The sequence below is a fragment of the Muscardinus avellanarius genome (assembly GCF_963383645.1).
Source record: "Muscardinus avellanarius genome assembly, chromosome: 5".
Lineage (NCBI taxonomy): Eukaryota > Metazoa > Chordata > Mammalia > Rodentia > Gliridae > Muscardinus > Muscardinus avellanarius.
Window position 1 is genome coordinate 5,452,636 of NC_137790.1, and position 12,187 is coordinate 5,464,822.

Here is a 12,187-nt window from a genome sequence, read left to right on the forward strand (position 1 = left end):
ACATTATATATATATACATATATATATATGTGTATATATACACACACATATATATGCATATATATAAAATGTGTGTGTATATATATATATATATATATATATATATATTATAAAAATAGGGCTGGGGTATAGCTTGGAAGTAGAACGCCCCTGGGTTCCATCCCCAGTAGTACAAAAAAACAAAAAACAGAACAAAACAAAAAACGCCTTCCTTCCTTGTTTCACTATCACCAGACTCTCCCGGTGGACTTTCTTGTCACTTCCAGCAGGTTAAGAGAGGGACACAGAGGAAATGGAGAAACAGCAAGAGCTAAGGGAAGGTGTCTCCCAGTTTAAGTCTCGGAATGATTCAAAATGTGTCAAAACCATGACAGGCGAAACCAAGGCTGTTGAGCTGCATCTGGGTGAGAAGAACAAGGCTTTGGACGATGTTTGCGTAGGAACAGATGGCCGTTGGAGAGGAGTACCATTTAGCATCTGTTGGCTTCATGTGCACCAAGAGGGGTTCTATTCCAACCAGAAAACGTGGACCATGATCATGAAAAGGAAGAAAGAGAGGAAGAGAGGAGAAGGGATCAAAAAGAAGGAAAAAAAGAAAGAAGTAAGGGGTGGGGGAGAAAAGGAAAGAGAGACAGAACTCAAAATGCTTCACAACGTCACGGGTCCTGATCAGTTTAAGGTGTTGTACTCCTTCAAAATCTACTGCATATTAGACATGATGGAGGGAATGGAGACGTTACTTTTTTACAACAGTGTTGACAAAGAACAATTATACAAGTTCTAAATAATAAGCAACAAAACGTAGACCCCAGTGGTATTTCACTTTAGGGAAGGATCCCACCTTACCACCACCACCGCTGGGAAGATTAGAAAAGATGTCACAGGATTCCAGGCCCAAGAGTCCCTGAAGGAAGGCTCAGGTTTCTGAACAGAATTTCCCCAGACATAATCTCAAGACATTTGTGGCTAATCTGGGAGCCATCAAAGGCAAATTAGAGGTATTAGACAAGGATTATTCTCTGTACTCATTTTCAAAACCATAGTCTTGACTTGATAGATTAAAATGTTCGATTAGGATATAGAAGGGATGATTTGTGAAAAATCAAGAAATAATAGTGGCCAGCAGAGGCTTGGATGAGCCTGCCTGTGTCTCGCCAGGGATGATCCACAGAGAGCAGGGGTCCACAGACGCTGAGAGGAGCAGAGCATCAGCCCCTGCCGGCCTGGGAGCGTGCAGGCAGCAATTGCATCTGCAGAAAACGAAGGGGACAATGGAGGGCCTGGCAGGAGCAATGTCAGGGGAGTCTCTGAAGACAGTAGCACATGCAGGAAACTCAGAGGAAGGACTGGAGGTCACAGCGGAGAAGGAGACCTGGAGGGGCAGCGGAAGCTGGCATAGCGGGCTTCCACTCTCTGCCGGTGAATTCAGTTACAGTGAGGTTCCTTTAAAGGCTTCAGAGCACAGGTGTGACCCAGGGAGAAGGGATTCAGATCAGCCGCCATTCCTACATGGTAGTGGTAGGCATTTAGATGACTGAGATGGAAGCTGGGGTGGCCAGGTGGGAATTTGTTAACTGGTAAATGAGATGTGAGCTGAGGAACGAGAAAAAAGAGCAAAGGTCCCCTGGGGAGGTGGGGTTCAGTCTTGGAGGGAGAGGAGGATGTTTGGTGTGCAGGGGGCAGCAGCCGCCATTGCAAGGATGGCCAGTGGCCCAAGCTCTGCATCCCTAGTGAGAGAGCACGCGGTGTGTCTGTCTGTGGCACTGGAGGGAAATCCAACATTCATGGTTCATGAGTGAGCTGATCTGCAAAGGAGTCACTGCTCTAAGATCCTGTGATTCTGCTAACATGCCCAGATCCTCTTCTTGCCCCTAAGCATCTCGATCTGAGCTAAGATTTCATCGTCTTCTCGCTATACTCTTGTAGGAACATGACCACCACCCACACCCCTCATCTTAGCCCACGCTTCCCTCCAAAACTCGATTCCAGCTTTGTCTCTGAACAGCTCCACCCTGGGCCCTTCATCTTTGGCAGGAACACCTCAGCAATTCACCCAAATCTTTATTTCTTTGACCATCTAGACTATGTGTCCCTCCAACTTGAATCCTAGATCTCTTTGTTACCTGGGGACTCCCTGTGGCCTGCCTTGTCCCTTCCACACCCAGCAGGGGTCTAATTTCTACAGATTCTGTGTTTTCATACTGTAATGTCCTTGGCTTTCCAAGCCAACCTCATAGTCTCTCACTTGAACCACCACAAGACACCATCATCAGGCTTCAGGTCCCAGCCCCTGTCTCTGCCTCCTGAGCATCCGAGGAATGCCAGTCTATGGCACCCCCACCACCACCACCTTGGTCTTCTTCTCCGCCCTCCCTTGACCCAGGTAATGCTCTCAGACTATGGCCAATAGGACAGGTCACTTCTCCATAGCTCCATAATATCTTGAACACCCTCAGCCACCCCCACACTGGCAACTTTGCCGTCCAGTGAAACCTACTCACTCATTACTTCTGAACAAAGACTCATTATTCAGTGCCAGCGAACTCCATGTGGAGTACATTGTCCACTCAGGTTTAAGCCCCCCTCCCCTCATTTCTCATGTCTCTTTTGGGTGGGGTCACTCTGATTTGTCTTTCCAAACTGGTCCAGTATGACACACTGCTCTTCTCAAGAGAATCCACACACTGGGCCTCTTTATGTGTCCCTACAGATAGAATCATACCCCCTCTAGACACAAAAGGCTTGAGGTTTATGGTAAAAATTAGACTGGACCACAGATATTAGCTGTGTGTGCTCCCACTTGACTCCTGGATATACCTGGGACCTACTTTCTCTAAATTGGGCACAGTGGTCCCTGGCAGAGAGTGATGTTGGAGAGACTTTAACCAGCAGTCTGAAGTAAGGTCTAGAGCCCTGTAACACTTGATGGTTATCCTAGCCTGCGCAGGCACCTAAAATCCTTCATTGACCTGAAAGCTCGAGCTTCTTAGCTTATTCAAAGATGAACTCATAGAGGTGAATGCCATCAATATACCTTTTCTCAAAACTGTAGATGAAATCCAAGGAGGACATAGCAGCTAAAACAGAAAGAGCACGGATCTGCCTGCAAGTGAGAAGTGTAGAGAAGGGTTGCCTGAGATGGCTTTGGGCACTTGAACCGTGGAAGAGCTTAACCCCAAGGAAGAGGGCTGCTGACCACAGGCAAGGGGACTTGCAGTCAGGGCTTGTAGGATGTGGAGGCAGCTCCACTCCCTTGCTGGACTCTGCATTTAATTAGTAGGGATAAAAAGGGTCATAGGTAGAACTAAGAATGAAGGAGGAATGAGGAAGGAGGAACCGTAGATGAGCAAATAAGGCAGCCTAACTGCGGGGTGTCGAGGAGGGGAGAGGGAAATTCCATACTGTACCTGATGTACATTCACACACATATCAAAGCCAATCGCTAAACCAAACATGAAAGGGAGGGAGGGGGAGAGAGTGGGGTGGGAATTAGGGAAGGGCTAAATGAGTGATGTACATGTGTGCCTCCACCATCTTGTTCTCCATCAGGATGAATGACTACAGTCCACCAATGAAAAATTTTAAAAATTAGTATATTGACAGAAGAGGTCACAGAAAAACAAACTGTGGTGACCATCCACAGGAGAAATGGACAGGGGTGGGAAAGGAGGAAGGAGCCCTTCTGAGTTAGATTCTGAGTGTGAAGTGGAGTCAAATGTTTACTCCTTAGAATCTTCTCTTCTTTTTATAGAGGGTTGTACTAGCCACTGTTTGGTTGTTACAGAGAGCTAATTAATCCCAAGCTTCTGGCATTTCATATGTATATACTAACTTTATAAGTGCTAAGTCATTCAGGAAGGGAAGGAATTTATTCTATTTACTTAGTCTTTGCAGATAAATATAAAGACACGAACGGGGAGATTACATGCTATTTTGCTTCCTTTGCTTTGCTGTGTGGGTGGAGTAGATGGGACCGGTTTCGTTTCCCAGACTGAACCCATCTGTGCACAAATCCCAGGCCCCATGTCGAGGTTACCCACAGGAACTGGCATGCCTGACTTGAAGAACTGCGCCTCGGTTTGTGGGTGCTAGCCTCTGCAGGGTTATCCTGTGACTGTTCCAGTCCCGCAGAAGTAGCCGGCTGCTCCCCAACATGAGGCTGATTCCAGAGACATGTCAGTCCTCAGAGAAGGAAACTAGAATGCTTCGACATATGCCGTCTTCACTACAGAGCTGCTAACACAGTCAGCCAAATCCCCTTCCAGAAAGTTCTGTTCACTGAACAGGGCACTAATGTCTAGTCTTTTTGGAGCACAACAAAAGCAAAACAAAAGGAGGCTTCTGTGTTCTAAGAAAGGAAACATTCATTTTTGCCAGAACAAAATGTATAAGATGAATACATTATATTTTAAGAGAAATGAGAATTTTAAAACAGTCCCACCAAAAAAAGTAGAGTTATTTTCTACAGTATGTTTAGGCAGGATTTCTTGTGCCAGAAGTGGTAGCCAGGTCTTGTTAAACAACATCTCCAGAAAAGAAAAAAAACATAAATAAAATGTTATTTTTGAGTTTGAAATAAATATTGAAGTTTCCCAAAACAGTGATATGCCACTTAAAGCATTTTTTACCACCCTGGGTATTCAGATCTGAAAGATAATGGCATTTTGAAGTGATCTACAGTGGCATAAGCTTTTAATTCTGATATTCTGGTAATGAAAAGAATGGGCGTGAACAGCATAAATGACTTTCTTTCAAAATGTCAATTTTCTGACTATAGAAAATAAAATTGGATTTTCTAGAAGTGGCAAATAAATTGACTGTAATAAAGCCTTTAATAGATGTCTGATATTTTATGGCCACAGGATATTTATGGTACCTTTCTATAATAAATAAGAGATAAAAGTACCATATGTAGAATAAACGCGGAACCCACGAAACTCATGAGTAGTGATATAAATACACAATTATATTTAAAAATCACTGTTGTCATCTGACTATAGAATTATTTTTTTCTTAATGCCTCAGTAATGTTAATGAGTTATTTATTCTGTACTAATATTGATTTTCTTTCCCCAGATGCAAAGAGCTTAGCTGAAATGCTCATGAGGTAAGAAACTGACCCAGTACCCCAGAGACCATGTTTAAAAGAATAATTCCAACTTGTCTTCATGGTTTCTTTGCACTTCCAGTGATGCCAGTCTAAAATTGATAACATTTTCATTTCAGTATAAGTTTCTGTTTCTGTTCCAAAATATACATATAATGCCTAGTTAGATATGTAGACACAAAATAGTATAACTTTATACATGTCACAGGGTTGTTGTCTTGTTGGCTAGACTCAATCAATAGAATGTTTCCCGTTAAGCTTTGAACAAAAAGGCACCTACTCAGGAGCCTCAGCTTTGCCTTCCACCCAGATGTGCTGTCTCTGAGGTCAAGCCTTAACAAGGTCAGCCAAACTCAAAGGCAGTTGCCTCAGGAGATGATGTGCCTCTTGGGTGGCCGGGGGTTGGAGAGAGCCGCTCCTGTCCTGGGCTTCCGCGGCACCTTCTGTACTCCTCCAGGAGAGCCTCTCCAGCTCCCGCTGTTGTCCTGGGTCCCTTGTGCCTGTTTCCCCCTGCATGTGATTTCCCCATTCATAATTGTTGAGTAAGTGAAATCAGATGTGGCTGTAGAATAGCCAAGAAAATGTTCACAACTGTAGAAGACAAAAGCACCTCCCTTAGAGACTTACTTTTAATATCTGCCTGGCTGGTGACAGGTGAGGTTGTGAAGAGAAGAATCCATCTGTCTGTGTCCCCAAACTCTCTGCAGACATTCAGTTCTCTTATGCTGTCCACCTGCTCACTCTATAGAAACAGAAATTTATGGGGAAATGGGTGGAACTGGAGAACATTATGCTAAGTGAGGTTAGTCAGCCACAAAAAGTAAGAAATTGGGTACTCTCCCTAACATTCGAAAGCTAGGGAGAAAATGGGTCAAAGGGATAACTCTAGAGGAAGAAGGAGATAGTATAGATGAGCAAATAAGGTGAACTAGCTGAGGGGGTAGGAGGAGGGGGAAGGAAGTCCCCTAATGTACATGATGTACATTCACAAACATCAAAGTGAATCACTAAGCCACACATGAGGCGAAGGGAAAGGGGAGGGAATTACGGAAGGGCTAAATGAGTGATGTGTGCCTGTAAGCCTCTGCCATCTTGTAGCCTATTAAGATGTATGACTGCAATGCACCAAAAAAGTGAAAAAATGGAGACCCCCTGGAAGCAAGCATTTGCATGCATAGATAAGCTCACTACACCTACACCGTGACCCTCTCTGCTATTTGCATTTAAGTCTTTTATAATGCACCGATCAAACGAAAGGTGAAAAGGAGAAACCAGAGTGTAGGAAATAAGTATGGAGCGTGTCAGGGCCCCTGACGGTGAGCTTGAGGTTGCTGTTGAAGGAAGGCAAGTAAGGGAGAGAAAGGGGATGGAGTGAGGGTATTTCCCACTCCCAGCCCTGCTGCAGTTGGCTGCACCTCCTCCCCAGCTACACGTCCACAGTGAGTGCATTTTGTTATTCATAAGAAACCCCTGTTCCCTGTCACAGCATCTCTGGAGACAGTAGCAGAGACGGAATGCCGGGATGCCGTTGATGCAAGGATTACATTTCCCACAGATATCTTTGGACATACTGTTTCTTAAATAATGTGAGTCATAGGTAAAACACAGATATGGAGGAATCAAGGCTAACTCTGAGACATTTGGTGGGAGGAATTAAGCGAATGTTGATGCCATTTGCCATGATTATTGAGCTACAGACTTCCTGAGCCTTGGAGGGTGAGTGGAGCGAGGTGTCAGTGGGAACAAAAAGCCCTGTGTAGGCCATATATATTGAACTGGGGATTCTCCTTAAGCCTCCAGTGGAGGTGTCCAATGGACAGCTAGCAGCAGGAATCTGGAGCTCAGAGGAATGGCAAACAGAAGGTATCTCCTTCCACAGGGGCATCCAGTCAGGAAAGCCCAGTTGCATGGGAGCTTAGGAGGAGCTACAGTGAACCTTTGTGTACTTTTGCTCACTGTGAGCACTGCTTCCGGCTCCTCCCCACCCCTCCTCCACCCACCCCCAAACCATAGGCCCTGCTCTGCACAAGGGCTGTGCATCATGGTCACACTGCCTGGCGTGCTCGACCTCGGTTCAGTCTGAATGCCGTGCTGTCTGCTTCTCCTGAAGTCCTGGAAGGCATCCCCGCCTCTTCTCATTGGCCCCAGAACAAAACATCAGGAACCATCCTCTTTACTAGTAAGGTAATTGCTGTGACTGAAAGGCCACCTATTGATCAAAGCAGGAATTAATGCTTGTCTGACAGTTGCTGATATGAAATGAGGAACATTGAAACCAGCCATCAACACCACTTACGATGGTCAAGATGGTTTTCCTCCAAAGGGCAAAAGTAGAGAAAATGGAAGAGAATTTTCAAGCTCCTCCAGTGGGTGGATTTGCATGGGGTAATGCAGATGCACGAGTGGAGGGTGGGATCTATTCTCAGTTTAATAGCTCAACTAACCAACCAGGCAACCAAAGACCTGGTCAGTTTAGGGCCACGCATATTTCAGAGATGGCCATGAAATCTAAGCCAGTCATACCCGCTGGTGCTCAAAGGGACACTGAATTGCTGTCCCTGATCCTTCTTCTGCTTCCTCTGGATAAAGGAGGACTTGGCAAGCTGGTCTCATAGGAGAAAGGGGCCTATAGCCTGCGATCCAGGGCTTTCTCAGCTAATTGCTTCGTTCCAGATCTTGGCAAGTCGACTTACCTGTCTGTATTCCGCCTTCTTCATCTAAAAAAGAAGTTGTTATTCTGGGACCTAAGTGAATATAGGAGTTATTTCCAAACCACATTCCACCGTGTATTTGCATATTTCAGTGGGATTAGCTGTCTCGGGCTGGAAAGGCAGACGAGACCCAACCGAAGGACAAGCACTGATACCCAGCCCTTCCAGCGGGCCCCACATGGCACCTTGCCCATCACTGGGCTTCACATTCCCAGACACTCCTCCAGTTCACACAAGCAAATGCCTCAGAGAGGAGAGACTTCACCAGTCACACTGTGATAGGACAGTTTCCCTATGACACGTTTAAACAATGATATTTTTTTTTCTAAAATTTTACCTGCCTTCCAACAGGTGGGGCTGGCTTGCTCTAAGGACCTTATCAACAAGTGTTTAATGTTTAAAGACCAGCAATACTACAAGAACTGCTGGAAAATTCATAGTTTGGCTATGGTGAATTGTGCAGCTATGAACATAGATACACATGCATTAGTTTGGTAGTTTGGTTTCTTTTCTTTTGGGTAGATACCCAACAGTGGTATTGCTGGATCAAATGGTAGGTGTGTTCCCATTCCTCTGAGGATTCTCCATACTGTTTTCCAAAGTGGTTGCACTAATTTGCAATCCCACCAACAATGTCTTAGAGTTCCCACTTCTCCACATTCTCGCCAGCATCTGTTGTTGTTTGTGTTTTAAATGATTGCCATTCTAGTTGGAGTTAGGTGAAATCTCAGGGTAGTTTTGATTTGCATCTCTCTGATTGCCAGTGATGTTGAGCATTTTTTCATGCATTTATTGGCCATTTGAATTTCTTCTTTTGTGAAGTGTCTATTTAGTTCATTTGCCCATTTTGTTATTGGATGCTTTGTTTTCTTAGTGTTGAGTTTCTTGAGTTCTCTGTATATTCTAGATATTAGTCCTCTATCGGAGGGGTAGGTGGCAAAAATCTTCTCCCATTCTGTTGGCTCTCGATTGAGGTTCTTGATAGTTTTCTTTGCTGAACAGAAGCTCTTCAGTTTCATGCAATCCCATGTACTAATTCTCCTTTTAATTTGTTGTGCCTTTGGGGTCTTATTGAGGAAATGTTTATCTGTGCCTATGTGTTGTAGTGTTGGACCTATGCCCTCTTCAAGGAGCTTCAAAGTCTCTGGTTTAATTTCCAAGTCTTTGATCCATCGTGAGTTGACTTTTGTACAGGGTGAAAAAGTGGGATTAACATCCAATTTTCTGCATATGGTTAACCAGTTTTGCCAACACCATTTGTTGAAGAGGCTATCTTTTTTCCAGTGTATGTTTTTGGCCCCTTTGTCAAAAATCAATTCAAATTGAGCCTTTAAACTAGTTTAGTTTTTGATGTTCATATTTTAGGCATAGAATAAAATATTCATCCAAGAGTTATGGTGAGATAGCGTCCTAATTCCCTACAGTTGCATGGTGGCCATTTCCTATATTACCGATACTTGTGAGGCAAAGACAAGTGGATCACAGGTTCAAGGCCAGCCTTAGCAACTTAGCAAGACCTTATTTCAGACTAAAATAGGGCTGGGGTTCTAGCTCAGAGGTAGAATGCCTGAAAAACATTTCAAATGTGTAAATAGTTTACATAGTGAAGGAAGGAGGGGAGGGAGGAAGTTTGGTCCATGTTCTATTTGAGGCCAGAGTAGCCTGTTTGGACATCTCTGTTAGTTTTTCTCTGCCCCCTGAGCTTTAAGGAAATATGAAGACATTGAGTAGTTTGTATGGCTGCAAGAAATTTACTTGCTGGACTGGGAAATACTGCTCCCTTTAAACCAACCTCCATCTTAATCAAATAGCCAGATGGCAAATGAATGGTCAGGGGTTGTATTTCAATAATAGCCAATACATTTAGCAAGATCCTACATTGTGTGAAAGAGGCAGTTTTGCTTCTAGAGTAAAACCATTCAGAATCTTTCTGCAGGTGCCCTCAAGTTTTTTCAAATCACTCTTTGGAAGGTTTGTTGCTGTTATATTTTTTAAGGCTCATCCTTCATTATAATAATAAATGGGCAAAGATGGTGGCAGATGTTAACACAATTACACAGCTTAGTTGGAACCCAATATTTATGGTGGGAAGGAAGTTAGTCATTCAAAGCCAAGCCTTTGGAGACATGTCACTCAGCTCACATGGCACCCCCAGATAGCATGACTCATTTAGAAAATACTTACGAAGCACCTTGTTTGACCACATATGAGCCTAGGTTCTAGAGACACACAAGGAACAGAGTATATATCACTTGTAGAGTGCGTGTTCCAGTGGGAGAGACAGCTAATGAATAAGATAAATCAATTAAATATATTTAATTGACTCAATGAAATCAATTAACTATATGCCAGAGGATAAGAAGGTTCAAGAAGACAGAATGAAGTGGAGACTGGAAGAAGGACTCATGAGGGGTTTGAAAAGCTCATCAAAAAGATGGGGTACCTGCATTAAGTCTTACAGGAAAGGGGACAGCCAGCCACCTGGGTATTGGGGTGGGGGTGGAGCAGGTGTCCTGTGCAAAGGGAGGGAGGAACAATTAGCCCCAGAGTCTCAAGGCTTCCTGGGCCATTTCCTCCCTTCCCACTGTGGGGCCTGGCAGCAGAGTTTGGAGACAAGGAGGAATTTACCTCCAGCCCTGATTGCCCTTGTTCCTAAGGTGTAATCATGTTCTGTCTCTGCACTGCTGTAGTGGTTCCCAGCAGTTATTTAGCCTGCTCCATGTGTCAGTCTGCTAGGAGACCCCTTATTGATATTTAAGAATAGCCTGCGCTGGGTGTTCATAGTTGTCTAATGGAGCAGCCGCCGACTGCCTCATAACTATTCATGATGAGCAGAAGGAACTAGCTCACACTTCTATTTTTGGTACAAGGACAAGCTCAAGTCCACATTGAAGTTTCTAAACAGATCTTTCAGATATTCACAGAGGAGTAGTTTCCCATATGTTTTTTGTGTGTGTGTGTGTGTGTATGTGTGGAAATATATCTTGTCTAAGCATGACATAAATGCAGCCCCCCCCCAAGGAACTGGAATGCTCTGCATTTTGTACATATATCCGAATCTTTGCATTTTCTTTTATTTTTAACCACAAGCAAAATGAGACACTTTTTCAAAAATGATCTGAAAGCATACAGAGATCCTGTGAAAAATCAGGTCAAAAGGCTTGAATTTGGGTTCTGCATAATTAGTATGATCTGGGTCCTAACCTGGTTACTCATCTGCAGAGCAAGCAATCTGGTTCATGTCCTCCGAGGCAGGGCGCAGCCTTTCAGAAGTTGCCTGCTTCTTGGGATGTCTTATTTATGCCCAGATGCAGAGAGGGGCATTATCAAACATCCCCAGCACTGACAACGGATACCAGCGGGCAGATGTCTAGGAGGATGCTTGAGTGAACATGACCTCTGGATTACTAAACTTCTACCAGCCACTTGTCTCAGAAGGGATGAGAAAGGATCTGTGGGGGCAGAGCCTGAGACCCCTGGTGAATTTTCTGGCTAGGAGGCAGGGAAGCATTTGAGTTGCAAAGTAGAGATCTTACTTGTTCTCCCTTAAAATATCCAGCACCACTGGGTGTGGTGGTGTATGCTCGTAATCCCAGTACTTGAGAGGCAAAAACTGGAGGACTGCAGGTTCCTTAATAAGCCTTGGCAGTTTAGCAAGACCTTTCTTCAGCAACTTAGCAATACTCTGTTTCAAAATAAAATTAAAAAGGACAAGGGGCATAGCTCAGGGGTTGAATGCTCCTGAATCCCTAATACCAAAAAATTTTAAATTAAACTTAAATTAAAATTTTTAGCCGGGCGTGGTGGCGCACGCTTGTAATCCCAGTGCTTGGGAGGCTGAGACAGGAGGATCGCACACGTTCGAAGCCAGCCTCAGCTACTGAGTGAGGCTCTCAACAACTTAGTGAGACCCTGTTTCCAAATAAAGTATAAAATAGTTCCTGGGCTGTAGCCTGGAGGTAGAAAAGCCCCTGGGTTCCATCCCCAGTACCAACAAAAAAAATTTTTTTTTTAATTTAAAAAGGCTGGAGATGTAGCTCAGAGGTAGAATGCCCCCTGGATTCAATCTCCAGTCTCTTTCTCTTTCTCCTTCCTTCTCCGTCTCCTTTTCTTTTGCCATATTTCTCTCTCTCTCTCTCTCTCTCTCTCTCTCTCTCTCTCTCTCTCTCTCTCTCTCACACACACACACACACACACACACACACACACACACACAGAGCCAAAACGGGGGTAAATCATCACTGAGTGACCAAGCCTGCAGAAGTCTTTCTTAAGGCAGGTTTAGAGGATCATTTAGCCAGATTTATAGATGCCCTGGGCCATCTCATCGATTGAACTCCATGGATGCCTGCTGCCTCTTGCAGGGTAT

General features: G+C 44.3%; 1 protein-coding gene across 3 annotated transcripts in view; it reads left to right on the forward strand.

The window, feature by feature from the left end:
• The window catches only part of DSCAM (DS cell adhesion molecule), a gene marked incomplete at both ends in the record, with an annotated part of 734,316 nt that overhangs the window by 689,729 nt on the left and 32,400 nt on the right, over positions 1–12,187 (forward strand). For all 3 annotated transcript variants that reach the window (XM_080695506.1, XM_080695507.1, XM_080695508.1), the window contains one exon: positions 5,077–5,107. In XM_080695506.1, the coding sequence (XP_080551632.1) occupies positions 5,077–5,107 (31 nt within the window). The remainder of the gene's footprint in view (positions 1–5,076; positions 5,108–12,187) is intronic.